The sequence below is a fragment of the Phaenicophaeus curvirostris genome, chromosome 1 (assembly GCF_032191515.1).
Source record: "Phaenicophaeus curvirostris isolate KB17595 chromosome 1, BPBGC_Pcur_1.0, whole genome shotgun sequence".
In the NCBI taxonomy this organism is placed as follows: domain Eukaryota; kingdom Metazoa; phylum Chordata; class Aves; order Cuculiformes; family Cuculidae; genus Phaenicophaeus; species Phaenicophaeus curvirostris.
In genome coordinates, this window is record NC_091392.1 from 195,098,645 (window position 1) to 195,116,486 (window position 17,842).

General features: G+C 37.8%; 1 protein-coding gene across 5 annotated transcripts in view; it reads right to left on the reverse strand.

The window, feature by feature from the left end:
• The window catches only part of GRM5 (glutamate metabotropic receptor 5), a 262,379-nt gene that overhangs the window by 2,622 nt on the left and 241,915 nt on the right, over window positions 1-17,842 (reverse strand). For 3 of the 5 annotated variants that reach the window (XM_069883330.1, XM_069883331.1, XM_069883329.1), the window contains 2 exons: window positions 8,035-8,130; window positions 6,307-6,468 (listed from right to left, as the gene is read on the reverse strand). The exons of 1 other annotated variant lie outside the window; for it this stretch is intronic. In XM_069883330.1, coding sequence (XP_069739431.1) covers window positions 6,307-6,468; window positions 8,035-8,130 — 258 coding nt within the window. The remainder of the gene's footprint in view (window positions 1-6,306; window positions 6,469-8,034; window positions 8,131-17,842) is intronic. One more of the 5 variants, XM_069883333.1, reaches the window with a different exon arrangement.

Below are 17,842 nucleotides of genomic sequence, written 5' to 3' on the forward strand. Positions count from 1 at the left end.
AGGGGAAAAAAAAATTGTTTGTATCCCAGGACTTGGAAGTACTGGAGTAATACTCAGAAAGGTGCTATACTCGTGAGCGGAGAGATGTTTCAAATGGGTCAACTCTTGTTCATCAAGATACTTGGTAAGTTATCCACCACTAAATTAAAGAAATATTTTTTTTTTAATCATAGCTCAGAGAATAAAATAGTTCAGAGAATAAAACTATATTCCTAATAGGAAAAAAAAGTGGACAAGCTATGCAAACAGCTCCTCATGCTGGCCTGAGTTTGGAAACAGCAATAAACATTTTGTTCTGCTCTCCTGAAAAAATGACTGCTCTAAGATTAGTTCCTCTTCAGATGCCATCATACTCTGCTTTTTATTGGTTACTTATTTTTCTCCTCTTGCTACCTAAGGAAAGCCAGCTGTGTCACTTATGAACATGCAGTATGAAACCACTCCTTTCCTTTTCCATCTTCCATAGGCTGATGATCTGATGTTTATACATGGGTTAACCTATAGTTCTTGGGATTAAGAAAGATCATTAGAAATATTTCTTAGCTGAAACAGACAACGACTCTGAAATGATGTCAACAGGAAAAACATAGTCTCCACATACAAATAAGCATGATTTATTCATAAAATACAACAAAACTTTAAATAATTCACTTCAATTTCCAAAATGATTGAAACAGCCATTTAAGATTTTTGGAAAGACAACCACATTGGAGATCCTGGCAAAATATCATTAATTTTTTGTTTGTTTTCTTGCTTTTTGAGCCTAAAATAGATATATTGACACATATTAGCCTGCAGTGTAACAGGCTGCAAGACACACAGTTTACTGAACATGGATGACACTGTACTAAGCCTTCACATGGAGGCTTGCCATACACTATGAGTTTAATAGCTCTTCCAAGCATCTCAAAAAATTTTTGCACTAAGTGTGAGCAAAACTTGGGTTCGCATCCATGATTACATTACATGGAATTACAATGGATCATGTAACACAACGTATGCCAACAACTTTCCCCTTCAAAAGCAGCATGACAGAATCCAGCAGATGAACACAACATAAACCAGTGGGTATATTAAGAGTGGCTAGGCTAAGAGATGATCTGTATGAGTACCTAAAGGCTCACCCCTTTGCTGCAGTGATCACCAGGACATTTTCTGGATCTTGGAAGCTAAGTGTTATGTTCATAACCCCCCAAATTCCAGGTCTTGTAGCTTGCTGTTCAGACAGTCCCTTCCTTTTGCTGTACCTCAACCAAAGCAAGTAGGAAAATTAAAATGTAACCTGTAGCACTGATCACTTTTACTCTTTGCATCTTTGTGGATGTATTTCCAAGTTGAACAGGAGCTGATACTAATGTTTTCCAGAGGAAAACCATTGCCTCTGAGGACTGCATGCTCCTTTCACTGGAACACAAACTCTGTGGGTGTCAAGAAATGTTTGAGAGCCCTGGCTTTTTGGTCATGCCGAGTCCTGAGCTCAGTGGGAGTTCAATGCCAGCTGCAGCAGCAGTACTTAGATCCTTTGAGCGGTGAGATCTTGCCTATAGTTCTGGTATGCTGACCATGAGACCTCCTTCCAGCTCCTGCTGAGCTTGAGCTGGACAAGGAGGCTAGATGAGCCAGCTCTTGTAACTTTGATCTGGAAGAAAGAGAGGGCTTAGTTCCAGTCCTGTATGCCCTACTTGGTGGGTTCTCTTAACTCCTGATGAGTTCAGAGCTCAGAGGAGTCTGTGACAGACCTGCCTGCCAAAGAGGTGAAATAAATGTCATAAGCATGAAGGATTAACCAATGTAAAATAGAAACACACCGCTAAAGAAAGAAGTGTATTCTAGCACCATTCCCAACTTCAAGCACTGGCTTAGTGCAGATGTTCAAGCCCTATGGTTTTGAGTGTGTACATGAGCACTAAAAGCATGTAGGATTTTTGGTTGGCTGAAGGTTGCAAGAGGTTGTGAATGGAAAAAGCCAGTCCATCCCTGGTCACTGTTAAGGAGTCTATTATTGAGGAGGGAATGTGATAAGAGGCTGAGGAGCCTGGAGGAACGGATGGGTGAAATCTCAGGATGTGTCCAGCCCTTGCATGGTCACCATGGTCATCCCAGTTTGGTTTTGTGTCATTCTTGGCTGATGCAGTCATTCACTGCCTTTGCACTGTGCCCAGGAGTAATCAAGCTGTATATGTGATTCTCATGGAAATCCTGGGGCCCTAAAGGAGACTTAGTGGCTGCTTGATGTAAATATTGTGTAAATATATTGCAAATTCCTTGACATAAAAGAACTGAATAAAAATAAATCAGCAATTTATCAGTAAGAAATGAGATCAATGGGTAAAATTTCAGTAGTTTGCCCAGGAATAATTGGAATTGTTATCTCAGAAATCCACTTTATCATGCTGCATCTACTTACTACAAAGTTGACATTGGACTGAGGTATGCAATCATTTATCTTCTCTATGGAAGGAGCACCAGTTGTTTTCATACATTGCTATGAAGCTTTGTTATGGGCAAATTCCAGTGAAAGTACTCTAAAGTTCTGCTCTAACTGCATATTGCTACTGTCAATTTAACTGGAAACTACTGCAATATATACAATTTAAAAGCAGAGAAATAAAGATAGATCAGAGACATAGACTATAATGTCTACTAATGTAATTGTTTATATTTATTATGTCTAGATCTGCCATGACCCTTTGATGATGGGAAATGTTAAAACAGCGAGTTTTCCTGCTCCCTCACATAAGAACAGCAGAATCACATCTGTGAGCTCCAGAAGAAATTCAGCTGCTAAGTTTGGCTGAATACACACTTTTTGACCCCACTCTGTTTTCAGCTGGTACATTGCACTGAGTAGAGCAGAATATGGGTCATATCTGGAGAAAAGCAAATTCTAATCAATCAGTGACATAATTTTGAAATCAAAATGTTAGCAAACTACTTTTTGTGTGTGTGTGTGTGAAAACAAACCTTTTGCATGGCATATTTTTTGTTTTCTTTTACTGTAGGTTAATTACATTAAGTTTTATGTGAGAGGGATTTCCTCAGATCCAGTCATACTAATTGTTTCTTCAGAATCTTTACTAAAAGCTGCTTTGATTTTCATAGCTAGGCTTTTCCCCAGCCTGCTAGACCTACTGTGACATAATAAGTACAAAAAATGAAAGTGATATAAAAGAGAAAGCTTTTGAAGTCTTTGATGTTTCAAATATTTCCTCTACAGTTGTCCAATTGCTGACAGAATCACAATTAGTATCATTTCACATTTTCTTCACTTGCTTAGTCTTTTAAGATTCACTTAAGTTTTGCCTTTAGGGCTTTGTTCTGTATTCATCAGGGATATTAACTTCTAATGTTAAGAAAAAATGTGCCCCTCCCCTTACATGTGTGGGTTTTTTTACTGTCTAGAATAGATCAATTTGTCCTTTGTTTTGGTTGAGGTAGCAGAAGTTTTCTTTCAGTGTTTCTCGCTCCGTAGTATGATTTTCTTTGAAACGGTCCATAACACTGCCATCATAGTTTTCTTTAGCCAGATGATATCAAAACAACTATGATTTATGAGGTCCTGTAAAGTGCAGAATAGTGAAAAACAAGAGGAGGAATTGATAGTCACAGCAGCGTAAAACTCTCATATTTCAACAAATGTGCCATTCACATTAATTACCTGAAATCGCAAAAATTAATTCTAATAATGAGTGCCTAGGGTTTAGTACTGGGGCAGTTACTGAAAGCATATGTAACTTGAAAATAAATAATTTATGCTCTTGTTAATACCTTCAAACAAAACAGGCAAATCAGTTAAAAATTACGGAAGTTATTATTTTCTAAGAAACCTTGAAATGCATAGCTACATATTTAGTGCTATTCACCAGTAAAAACTGGTACACAAGGGAGACTGGTAGAGATTAATGAAGAAAATGAAGGGAATTTTTGTTTTCTATCATGTACCAATATCAATATCTGATTCCAGACTTTAATTGATACAACTGAAAACAGATACTGGATAATAACTTGATGGAGACTTGTATGACCTGTTTGCAACCTGTCTCCACATGAATACATTAAATGAGAGATTAAAATTATGTATTTATAAATCCATGAGTGAAAGTTCGCATTTCAGAACACAATTCTAAAGTTCTTTGAACAAAATTTGCCAGCAAAGTTGTGCTTAAATGTTTCAATGGAAGAATTAGAGTGTTGTATTCAAACCTGAAGAAATATCATGTTTTATAAGAAACTGACATAGTTAAATTATTGCTCCAACACTGTGCAGACCAAGCCTGTTTTTAAGGAGATTCTTCTCCCGTTTCTAAGGGAGAATTCCTTCTGGCTTATACAGAGATATACCAGGATACCTGTATGAAAAAGTCATAGTTTCTCCTGAGACTGTAGGACACCCTGGATGTCTCACTAAACCTGGATGCAGAACTCTAAGGTGTCTAAAATAGGTCAGTACTACCTCTATAATGGTTTATATTGTTGCCATTTTAAATAACCTTTAAGGAAACCTCTACATGCCTATATGATTTTTTCCCTGGGTGAAAGCCAATTCTGCCACACACAGATAGGCTGCTAGTGATTCACTCAAGTAATTCAGTTTAAATTATTTACAAGTTACTTATTCGGTGGATAAAGATAACAAAATACAAAAGAAGAATGAAACAAGGCAAAAATTCAACTTTTCCTGTCCTGAGTGCTAGGTGTGAGCAATGTGCATTGCAATTATTTTGGAGAGTTGCTTTCTGTTAACAAAAACAAGGGCATTCATTTATATTACTCCATGAACTTCAATCTGTTGATACCTTCTTTCCTCATGAAAAAGAGTGCTGACATTTGTATGAATGACTGTAGCATATAAGGATGAAATAAACTACAACGTGAGAGAGACCTGATGGACAGAAGCTTTGCCAGTGACTGCTCCATGCAGCCACCAGTGACACAGGTGCTGCAAGCTGTTTCAGGAGTGTGACAAGTTTCTGGTATCTGAATTAAATATTTCTAGGATGCCTATTATCATGATCCAAAATACAACAATGATTTTGATACCAGATGTAACATCTTTCCTCTATTTCTGTGACCTTATTAAAATTGTTAATAAAGGCAGCTAGTGCTGGGTTTCACTTCTGATCCAAAACAATGTCACATCAAGTATCTCTGAATACATTTCTGCTTAACTGGAACATCTTATTCACAGGATAGGGGGAGGACAATGCCACTTGTTGAACTGTGAGTTCTGCTTCCCGATGCACCAAGCACTAAGATGCTTTCAATGTTGCTTGGTAAACATTTCTTATTCCTTTATTTTTTTGAAACTGGGAAAAGGTAGGAACTCAAACAACCCTGAAATCAGGAGCACAAGCTGTGCAAGAAAAGGATGACTTAACTCTCCTAGTTATATCTCCATAGTCAAGAGTTGGTTTGAAGTCTGTCCTCTGCAAAGAGCATAGTATTGAAAGAATTTCAGGTATTTGGCATTCCTGATAAATAATTATAAAGCTATTTTTGCACATGGGACGTATCAGCAGAAAAATTGCTCTGGTGAATTGTTAAGGAGTTTCTTATTTATTGCATTTAACCAAATAAAAAATGCAAACATGACATTATATATATGTAAGATGTTGTGATTCCTGCTGTGAAAGCCTCAAAAAACATCCAATTTCATAGTTGATTTTATCACATATATGTGAATGATGCTCAAAGTTGATGCAGGATTTAGTAAATTCTTTTAAACGGATATAGCCTTACAAAACATTGCATAATGTACCTATAACTGCTATTTTTATGTAACTTTTCAACTTGAAAAATCCCAGTCCATTTGTAAGACTAGTATACAGAGATAGTTAGGCCTGTTAGGATGTGAAAAATGCCCATAGCAGTGTTGGGACACAAATATAATATTGCAGGAGAGATTTAAGAATGTGAGCTATACTACCAGGTATTAAACTGCACAGCATTGTTTAGGCTGAAAGGATGCAAGTGAGATTTGGTCGGCATAAGGGGTCCTGTTTGTCCCATGAGATGATGATATTTTTTTCATTACTCATAAACAGTCAGACCGCTGCATCTGTCTTTTGCTGTGAATGTTTCATCCCAGTGACTTCCAGCACTGGTCTGGTACTTACTGAGACAGGAGAATGGCACCTACTTTCATTTCTGCAACATCTGTGCTCTGTTTGGGAGGTTCCCAGTGGTAAGTCTACTTAACTCATGAAATTTGACAAGAACCACTGGCCAGGACACTGTGTCTGGAGACAACAAAACACAGCCATCAAATGCAATTGCACTCTCTGTTAAGCAACAGGTGTTCTTAACTGTTTGAGTAGGTCTTGCAGCTGACAGTCTTGCTGTGGAACTATTAGACTGACACAGTTTCCAGTCTTTTTGACTGTTAGGGCATCCTCTTTAACAGGAACCTTTTTCTCCTCTCTACTTGACTCAGATCGATTACAGTCTGGAATGCAAACAGATTCTTCACTGTGAAGATATAAAATATAAAAAAAGAAGATTTTTCAAGTGTATATATATATGGCCAGGCAAAACAGAGCTGAATACTGCACAAAGAAACACAGTTTGACATTTACATGTACTTTTCTGCTCTTGAAAATTGCTGTGTATAGTGACTCCAGATAGCTTTTAAAGGAATAATAAATATCACCAAAGGTAACGCAATGCAGGACAAAAAAATCCAGCAACACATAAACAAGAAACAGAATCCCAGCTGACAAAAAAATAACAGACGTGTTTGCATTGTTTATAACACTCAGGGATGAATGTTCCTGATGTTACTTAAACAGCAGGAATTCCCCAGATGTGTGCTATGTGGCATTACAGTTGGTAGCCTTATGCACATGAGTGAATATTGTTGTACCCAAAGGGAGCATAAGACTGTGCAAGAGTTTCACTGAGCACCCCCTTGCAATGATAAAATTCACCTGTGATGTAACGCTCAGGAAAAATAAATGTAATGTGGTTGTGCTGTACTTTAAAGTTACATTTATCATACCTTACAGAGGCTGATAAGTAGATCTTTTAAGAAACAGTAAAAAAAATGCTTCTAACTTGCAGTAGAATGTAACAGAGTGATACAATACTTATTGAGAGTATTGTTTCATGAAAGATTTATAACCATATGTGACATGTGTGGCTTATTCATTTATTAATTGAAATGTCTGGAGAAATGGCTTTTCTGTCCTACGGGAATGTTTGACATTTAGAAATCTGACTAGAATCAAAAGGAAGTGAATAGCTGAAATCTCCAAGTATTTCACAGAACTAAATAGTTTTAAATATCCAAAAATATCAAAAAGGCCGTATTGAAAAAGTTCATCCCAGTAGCACTTGAACAAATGTAGTATTTGAGATTCATTAAAATTGTAACATTGATATGTAATGCTACATGCTATGTAATGGCCAAAATAAAATTGAAAATAAATATCTAAATTAAATGAAGTGGAGAAGGTTATGAAAAAGAAGTTCGGAACTGTATTTAAATAAGTTTGACACCCTCCCTTAAAACCACTGTAAAACTCAGCACTTTTCCACAAGGTATTTTGATTGAGAAGAACCAACATTTTCATATCAAAAATGTTTTAATAAATCAGGTTTTCTCTGCTCTTTTGAGAAGCTCTTTTTATTAGACCTAATGTAACCCCTGATACGTAGTGAGACCACCATTCCAGTGGATTTCTGGAACTGCTTACTCTTAAGTTTGAATGCTGTCTCTCTTCATCTGTTCTATTGGATTAATGAGTCAAGAGTAAAGTTCCTCCTCCCCAGAGCACCATAATACGACAATATCACAGAGGACACGTGGTTTGGATCACTCAAATGAACATGGTCCAGGGTTATTTTGGTGGTCAGATGGAACACAGAAATCAGCAGTGGCCATGTGGGGTTTTTTTTTTATTTTTCTTTTCTAAACAAACTGTATGGGATGCACAGGAATTACAGACAGAGGACGTGGCCTGGTATTGTTCCAGGGCTGCTCCTTTTATTCACAGACATATCACACTGCCCTAAAGCCACTTGCTGTTTGCTTACCTGGTCATTGTAGCTCTCCCACCATTCCCCATACTCCCTTTTGGGGTGAAACACTCTATTTCCGACTTGTGCGGTGCCAGTCTCCTGCCTTTGTACCTAATAAATCACGACAACAACAGGAGCAGAACAGAAAGAAGTGATTGTGTGCTCAGCTTTCTGTGACAGCTGCTGTGCAAAGGGCCATGCACGTGAATGCTACTGTGGCAGTGGTGGGTTATAGTGCAAAGCAGCTGTGAGAGCAGTGGAATAGCTGCATAAAACCTCAGACCTGTGCTAAAGCAAACAGGGCTATGAAGGAGAGGTGCTTACCATTTTCTTCTTTTTTTTTCAAAATACAGGAGGAACTAAAAAATTTTATAGAATAAATAGTATGCTAAGCTATATATTGGGTATTTTTGGAGCTAGACAGAAATGTTTGGCTAAACAATTTAAGGGAAACAACACTTAAATTAAGGATCAGTGAGAAAACAGCTGGTGGCCACATTCTCAATCTCAACTTAATCTTTTTCTCTGATTCTCCATCTCTTTAACATTTGATTTGTTCCTTTGCTTATCAAACCAAACACCAGTGTAGTTGATTGCTTGGATAAAATCTGTGTGGGCTCATGGTCCGTGTCATGAATGAGCCTTTTTCTTTGTTAACAGTAAAATGAGTCTAGATGACTTGTTGAGATGCAATGAAATCAATCCAAATCCTAGAGCTCAGTGCAGTACTACAAATGTTTTAAATACAATACCTTGCACTTGTATGAAAAATTCACTTGCAGAAAGTTTTTAATAGTCGAGGATTAAACAGTTCAGTTAATTAAAGGGATTAACACTGTAATTAATGCTTGGATAGGATACCAGGGTAAGACTTGGTCACCGTTTACTCTCTGAGCACTTAATTGCTATGTGAGTATTGAACAGGTCTCATGTTGGCTCTCTTCCCAGTGGTGAATTTCAACCTAATTGTACAAATTATTGTGCTAGATGTTGAAATACCCATTTAAATGCTTTAATATAATGTGAGCAAAATACCTGCAGATATCTCCTGGAAGATGTGTTTGCGATTTCCCATTCCCACATGCTGATAGCTGCATTATGCGTATTTAACATGCTTGTGCAAGGAAGCTTGTACATTTCAACACTACTAACATTACAGAGAGACTGACTTATTTGTTGCTTTTCCATTAACCTGATCTAGATAGCAAAAGGTACCTTGAAGAGAATTCTGTGAAAGAGAAATAACCTGAGTACACAAAAAATCGGGCTAAATTTTCAGTAGATCCTTAGAGGTGGTGTGTATTGCACAAATAAACAAGCTTAGTGAATCTGAGAGTGAACTACAGACAGTAAAATGACATGTGCTCTGTGCAGAGAAGTCCTTTCATTTACAAATTATAATCTTACTGAAAGGAGGAACAACAGGAGCTTTGTGGACTGGCTACCAAGGTTTAATCCAGAGTGCAGTATGTGCAGTGCTCCCAGATAGGCATGAAGCTTGCGCAGGACACATACATATTAAATGGAAGTTGATTCCTAGAGCAGAGGAAAAATTGGAGGAGCTTAGATAGTAGAAAAATTCACTGAAAAATACAAGTCAAGCTGGATTACACAAATTAAGTTAGGGTAGCCAGAGAGAAAGAACAAAGAGAAAAGAATGTGTAGAAACTTGACAGGAAAGAAAAGGAAATAAAGTTGAGGTGAAAGTGTTAGATATCAAAGAAAGTAGAGTTTAGGAAGAGCAGGACAAAAAACCAGTTACATTCAGATGTGATAACCAAAAGAGGTACTCTGTGCCCAACAAGATGGAAGAAGAAAAAGTCAAGACTAAGAGAAGGAATCTGAAGACTCTAAATGCTCTCAGTAAATTGAATACTAAAAGGTAGCCAACAGAAAGAAACAAGAGATCAGTGTCCTTAGTAACTCCATCCTGAAGAATGCCTGGTGAGGATGCCTGTGACTCAGATAAAGAAAACCCCTAAATTCCCCATTCCCCAGTCATTAGTATAAATTTCACTACCATGAAAGTCAGTGGAACTCAGGGTGACTGATATGAAACTCTGAATTCTTCCCATTCACTCAAGAGCAAATTACACTATCAGAAATAATATGTCATCACAGAATGCCTTAATGCTTTAAACCACAATACCTCTTCCATTGCCATTCATTCAGTACTAAATATTCATGTAATTATGAAAATGACGACCAAATTCTAGTCAACCATACTAGTTGTGGAAAGTACATCTAACCAGCACACAGCAACTAGAAAGTTATTTTGTGGACCATTCTGGAAGAGGCTGTCAGAGATTCTACGTAAAAAGGGGTTTCAGCTTTCAGAGAAGATAAAGGATGTGATTTTGCCTCAGAATTTCTTCCCTTTCTGGTTGTTAAAACAAAGGATTTCTTTAAAAGATTTAATCTGAGGAGAGAAAAAGCCCTCAAACATCTCTTTGCAGTTGTCATAACAAATGCTAATGTGAAAATTAATTTGGTATTTCAGCTGGTGTATGGAGGAGGCATAAAGCACTTCAGTGTGAGCAGTATTTGCAAGAACAGATTTCTTTCCTCAGGGTCAATTTTAGGACTATGTACCTGTTAGAAAAGAGGGAAGAGACTTTGCTTCTGTGCAGAAAGAGAGCTACTAAATTCTATTGAAGGATTTAATTGATTTGGAGTAATTTTTTAGAGTTTGGTCGGGGTTTTGGGTGTTGCATTGTGGGCTTTGCCAGTTTTTTTGCACAGAGGTGAGTAGTCCTAAGAACAAATGTTTAATGGTGCATACTAACATATTTTATAAGTGTTGATCAGTGACAGGGAATGTGGGAAGTAATTCCTGGTAATCCAGTCACTGCGATGCCTGTCTATTTGCCAAATACTTTGCCACATCACTTTGTCTTACACAGCAGTGCTCTGCACTCTACAGAGGGGATAAATAGAGAGAAAGAAATTTACTCCTGGGCTTAGAGAAACCATGTCTGTACAGTGTTGGCTTTTAGTGAACTAGATGTGCATGTAATACATGACAGGAAATGCCAGCATGACTGCTTGAGTTTGAAGGACTGTTAAATCTTTTCCTTGCCTTTTTCACCTTCCAACAAACTCTTGCTGTAGACCAAAATTAACAAATAATGAATGCTATGGGAAAGAAAGTTGGAATATGGGAATCATCATCCTGAATAAGACCAAGTCATCCACTACAATGGTGTAGAAACCAATTTTTGATCTCTTAACGTGTAGATCCTTACATATTGTTTTGATTTTTTTCCAGATGAGGATGTAGGCCACTGTACTGACAAGAAGTGGCAGTCATGCACTGACTAGACATGGACTTTATTAGACTATGCCGACACTTTAGAACTAGATGCTGGTGTCCTCATGGTCCTGACTTCATGTCAGGCTGAGACACAGGTGTTCTTATGGCCCCTCTTGCCCCTGCTTTATCCTGGTTTCCATGCAGAGAGTCTTGGATATCTTGACCAGCAGACCATTCAGTGCGGTGGTGTATAAACTGGAGAGGGGCAGATTTAGGCTAGGCATAAGGAAGAATTTCTTCACTATGTCAGTGGTGAGGCACAGGAACAGGTTGCCCAGGGAAGTTGTGGATGCCCCATCCCTGGGGTTGGATGGGGCCTTGGGCAGCCTAATCTAGTGGGAAGTGTCGCTGCCCATGGCAGAGGGGTTGGAATTAGATGATCTTTAAGGTACTTTCCAACCCAAACTATTCTATGATTCTATCTCCTGTCTGAAAAATGTTGGCAGGTCAGAACTAGAAGACATACCATAGCCCACATTTCTTTCTAGTTTAGTCAAATCCTTGAAAAGTAGTCTATGGCTCGAATGTGGGTAGTACACAGATTCTGTTAAAATGTCCACAGTACACTAGTTGAGAAAGACTATTCAAAAGACAAGTGCTCACAACAGAAAAAAAATAGTTGTTTTAGATAGCCCAGCAATTACAAACTGGCTTTTATTCTTAAATATAAGGTTTTGTTAACTCTTCCTTTTCAGTAAGAAGTAAACGATTTAGCTAACTAAAAGGTCTCTGAGGATATGAGGACAACCATATCCTAGGCTGCATCAAAAGAAGCCAACAGGTTGAGGGAGATGTTTCTCCCTCTTTACTGCACTCTAATGAGACCCCACATGGAATAATGTGTCCAGTTCTGGAATCCCCAACATAAGAAGGATATGAAACTGTTGGGTCCAGACAAGGGCCGCGAAGATGATCAGAGGGCTGGAGGAGGATCTGTACTACGAAGACAAGCTGAGAGAGTTGGGGTTGTTCAGCCTGGAGAAAAGAAGGCTCTGGGAAGACCTGATAGCAACCTTCCAGTACCTGAAGGGGGCCTATATAGAAGCTAGTGAGGGACTTTTTGCTAAGGCATGTAGTGATAGGATGAGGGGGGGATGGCTTTAAGTTGGAAGGGAACAGACTTAGATTAGAACTTAGGAAGAAATTTTTCACAGTGAGGGTTGTGCGGCACTGGAACAGGTTGCCCAGGGAAGCCGTGGGTGTTCCCTCCCTGGAAGTGTTCAAGGCCAGGTTGGATGGGGCCTTAAGCAACCTGGTACAGTGGGATGTGTCCCTGCTCATGGCAGGGGTGTTGGAACTAGATGATCTTTAACGTTCCTTCAAACCCATACCATTCTATAATTCTATGATATCTCTGGTTTTCATAATGCAATGCAAAGCAAAGGAGATTGGCTGTGTTGGAGATGGAAAGATGTCATCAATTCATATTTCAAATGTGATCTCTTACTGTCATGCAGAAATGTTATTAATTATTGAACACCAAATACGTTCTTGACATTGTTAAGACTCAGAAGAAGAGAGTAGCTCTAATCAACACATGTTTTCTAGTTCAAGGTAGGAGTAATGGCCTGATGAAACTGTAGCTTGCAAGGCTGGAAAAAGTAATGTTTCCACACGACTGCTTAGAAGGAGCAAGGTTATAGAGCCAAATGTCATTGCAGGTCAATGGCAAATCATACACCAGGATTTAAATTCAGCATTGCAGTGACTAATTCCTAAGAGCCTTGTTAATTAACAACATTTTGATTATTTGTCTGAAATACTGAAAATGGTATTAGGTGCTCTTTCTGAAGCAAGCTTTTTTCCACAATTAACAATAATTGAAACAGGTAATAACTTGTAATTCAACCCCAAACCTCTCATTTTGACTATTTTGGAATGAACCTGAAGCAAGACATTTTAAACCCCTGAAAGGTGAAATTAACGGAGAAAAGAGAAGATGAAAGGAGAGAAGATAAGAGGATAAGGGATTCAGAAAGCTTTATTGATGGAATATTGTCCCCTTGCTTTCCATCACTTTTATGCACATTTTACAATGTGCACATGCCTGGAACTTGAACAGGTTGCTAACTGTTACAAAGCCATCTGCCCTTGCAGGCCCATCTTTAATTGTCAGATCTTATGTACAAGTAGTATTTTTTCACCTGCAATATACATTAGTCTTGATATTAATAAATGATGAAGAAGTTGCATTTCATAGCAGCAGAGTTAGGATTAAACTTTAGACTATGTAAGACAATATGTTTGTGAAGATTTCTGCTTGCAGTAAAGAATGAAATATGAGGAGCAATTAGTGTTGTTACTGTAGGGGCTGCTTTGAGCTACAAATACATCGTGTTCTTTAAAACCACTTCTGCAAGATTGGTCACACTATCTTGACATTGCGTCATTGCACTGAATACATTTAAAGGGGTCTCAGCTGACAGTGTGACATTTTCCCATTTATGTAATGGTTAAAATAAATTATATATTATTAAGCATGTCACTTTCTGTTCCTTTAAAAAAAATGGCATATAAACATTGTTTTCTTACTAGCAGAATCTCAGTAAGTACGGTCTCATTTACACAAGGCTTCTTGTTCTACCTATTTTGTTAACTATACTGAAATTCTGTCCTCTTTTCTTCCTGTATATAAAAATACAAATGCCATAGGTAGGTCTCCTTACTTTATTCATTATTTCACTCATTATGTTGAAGATGAAAGATACACTTCATTTGCTTTGGATTATTTTAAATGTGAGAAAATTTTCTACATTTGTGAAATGGGTGGATGGGGACTTACTTTGCAATGCTTTAACTTGGCTTTGAATTTAACATGGCTTTTTTCAATTTTGCTGACTTATGAGAGGTTTCTCTTTTTTCAATGCTTTTTATTATTTGGACCTGTTATACTGTCCTGTGTATTTAATATATTAACTTGGTTTTGTTTTCTAATGTTTTGCATCTTCAGTGCTTGTTTATTAGGGTTTTAACCTTTCTTTTTCTGCTACCTTATTGTTGCATAGTGGAATGTAAAATTACTTGAAGTTTTTTTTGGCAATGTATAATTTTGTTATAAGTCATCAACTGGCAGCAAAATGGATGGTAACTACAATATATAAAGCTGTATGTCCAGCCGCCTTCTACCAATCCACACCAGATTTCAGGGCTCAGGTAAGATGGTAGTTTGCAACAGGATCTACATCATGCATGCTAATGGCTAAAATCTAGCCACTGCTACAGCTTGAGGGTGATAGTTCTCATTTTTATAATTTAACTTAAGCATTAGTTCTCCTGATTCATATTCTTCACTAACCTTGTAGTTAGTTCTCCATATGCACAAGAGTTGTTTTAAATAACTGTCACCAATAAATTGTTTTCTTAATCTGCAAAACTTTAGGATTTCAGTTGGTGCCCCCTTTTTTTTTACCAGCAAAATAAAACCAAAATTGTAAAGTTCTTTTACTGTAAAGCAAATATAAAAGCCTGATTGATAGGGCACTTGTGTAGTTAAATAGACCAAGCTGAGATCTCTCCTCTGCCATTGTCTGACATTGAAAATCATTGTTCTTTTCACTAGCCTAGAAAATAATAATTCTCTGCCTGTTTGAATTAGTGTTTATTTTAAACAAGACAAATGGCACCACCAGGCTCCAGTAGGAAACAATCCGTGCTGACAGGATATAAGTCTGTGCTAGAATTGATATACTCAAAGACAATATTGTGAGGCTACAACCTCTTCTATATCCAATTTCTTGTTTCCATGAGTAAACCAGCATGACTACTTGCAGAAATGGCAGAACCAATTATTTAATCAAGACCTGTTGATGTTATTCTATGAATTGGGAAAGCTGTGTTTTCTTGTTTTCCAGGCAATGGAACTGAGTGTTAGTCTTGGTGTACTGTATGATCTGTAAGATCATGAAGAATATCTCAGCCCTTTGATTGCAAAAAATAATATAAACCTATAACCAACAGTGATATGAAGTCTGGTAAGTAAAAAGGTTTTGCAAATTAGTTCAAAAGAGAAGTGTAGTGTTCTTTGCCATCATTCAAAATGTGTCAAAGAAATTGTTCAAGCTGCATATAAATGAAGACAAAATTGGCACTTGTACCATAAGAAATGTTTTCCAATAGAGAATGCTGTGGCAGATACTCACCATCAGAATCTTTCTCAATGGATGTACACGTGAGGAATGCGAGCCAGCTTCTGCTTTCCACACATCCCCCATGCCCAGAGTTTTTCTTGTCCTCCATCTTTATGGAACTGAAAGCTCCATGTCAAGTAACAGCCCTGTTTTCTCTCTCAGGCAAAATATCTTCCTTAGGCATAGGGAATTTGAATCTCTCACATTTATAGCTGATATCCTCATGCTGATGACGCAGAGGCATATTCTAAAAACATTTGATCACTGCTTGATCACTTTGGCTTCAAATCTATACACTTATTCATGGATGTGTCTTTCAATCAGTCAAAAACTGGTATCTGGGTAATCGGAATTGTGCAGGCTGCATCTTGGACCCCCTTGACATGGTGTGTGTAACAGTGGAAGAGGTTTATTCTGATGGCGATTCTCATTTGTCTGGAAACTCAATGTCCTCCCTAGGCTTCCATATTAATACAGCACAGCAGCCGCCAAAGCTTGAATAGTTGTAACAGATGAGATTGTTCAATTTAGTTCAAGCCTGAAATTTTCAGTTCACTTTTTTTTTTTTCAGTGCTTTTCATGGATTTCAGTCAAATTCAAAATTAGAACAGAATTAGAAAAAAATCCTGAGGAAAAAAGGGTGGGGTTTGGATTGGTTTGGGTTTTTTTTTGGGGGGGGTGGGAATTTCATTTCAGGCTGCTGAAAAAAACTCATCTCAACTTTTTGGTGCTGAGATATGACATGCTGATGCTTGCTGTAAGATTTAGACTGCAATGTTTTTAAACTAGGAATGGCAGATTCTAGGCTGATCCAAACATGTTCTACTTTTGTAGACCAAAATAACTCCTATTTAAATTATAACAAAACAGATATATCCAGCCAAAAGAGGGAAGAAGAGCGAGAAGAGGGAAGGGGGGAAATCAACTATTCCTTGCAGAGAACAGAGCACATATTGTGATATTAGAAACCTGTTTCCAAAATATTTAATTATAGCACAGTTTCCGACTGTCTGATGTCAACACTAATTATAGCCACTAGTGGTCCAGGCCTGAACCCAGCCCATTGGAAAAAATATACCTTGATTACCATGTTTTCCTTATAGGAGATGGGGAATGGAGTTTAACAGCACTTGAGTCTGGACATCTGAATACATTCCCTAATGCCTGTGCAAGGCAGGCACTTGGTCCCTCAAGCTGCTATTACTGTACCAGTGTAGCACTTGAGAAGGAGGAAAAATGCCCCCAAATGTCACCTGATTCTGTCTAAGCTGAGTGAGGACAAACAATATTAATAGTGATTCATACTATAATAATTCTACGGTACATCTGAACATATTTGCTCACTAGAGCAAGGGATCCGCGCTCGTGAATAAAAGCTGTCAATCTATCACTTCTGGAGGTGTATATAGAACAATGCCCAGTTCTGCAATCACACAATAGTAAAAAAGTTCTTGAAAGGGCAAGACAATACATTAAAAAAAAAGTAGTTCATTTGCTTTGACAGCTACAGTTTATGTTTAATTATATAGGAAATACTGCATCATGTAGTGCATTCAGGTGAAATAAAATACCACTGCCCCACCGAGCTATTGAGCTTTATTCTCAGAGATCTGTGAGCTGCTGTGGATAAGTCCATGATAAGATGCAACATCTTTTTTCTGTTGTCTAGTGTTGTGCTGTTCACATCTGTATAAGAATGATAGGAATAGTTGGACTCGATGGTCCAGTGGGTCTTTTCTAACCATTTAAAATGGGCCATCTAAAAACATGTTCCAGAAGACATAAACACCTACAGTGGTTAAATTACTGTGCCATAGCCAGGGCTAAGTTATTAGGAAAATAACCGAAACTTTGGAGCATCTGTTTTATCCCCTAGGCCAAGGTACCATAACTGAGACCTTTTGGTGTGTAGTCCTGGCTAGAAATACTTTAGCAGTAGCTCTTGTAGCAGAAATATACAGTCCTTATCTTCTCCAGAATACAGCTCTATCTTAGAATGAGGAGACAATAAATTAGCCCAATGTGTTGGACTCTTGTAAAAGGACTAGGTAGCATATGGGAAAATAATTCCTTGGTCCTCAAGGTAAGATGGATTTTTGCTTAATTTATTTATGGCTTTCCTAGTCCCTACAATATTATCTAGGGAGATAACTGAAAGCAGAAGGTCCACACTCCTGTCTACACAGGTTGTGTGGCTTTGACTCCATCTATGCAGTGCTCAGCATTCTTTGTGGAGATGCTTCTGATAATGCCTGGTTTGTTAGCCTTACTTTTAAATGAGGGTAGAATAAATTTTGGTAAGTACTGCTGAATCTCAATAGCCTGGTTTTCATTTCACTAGGTAATGATTAATAGATTTATTCTCTCCCTCTATATATTTCAA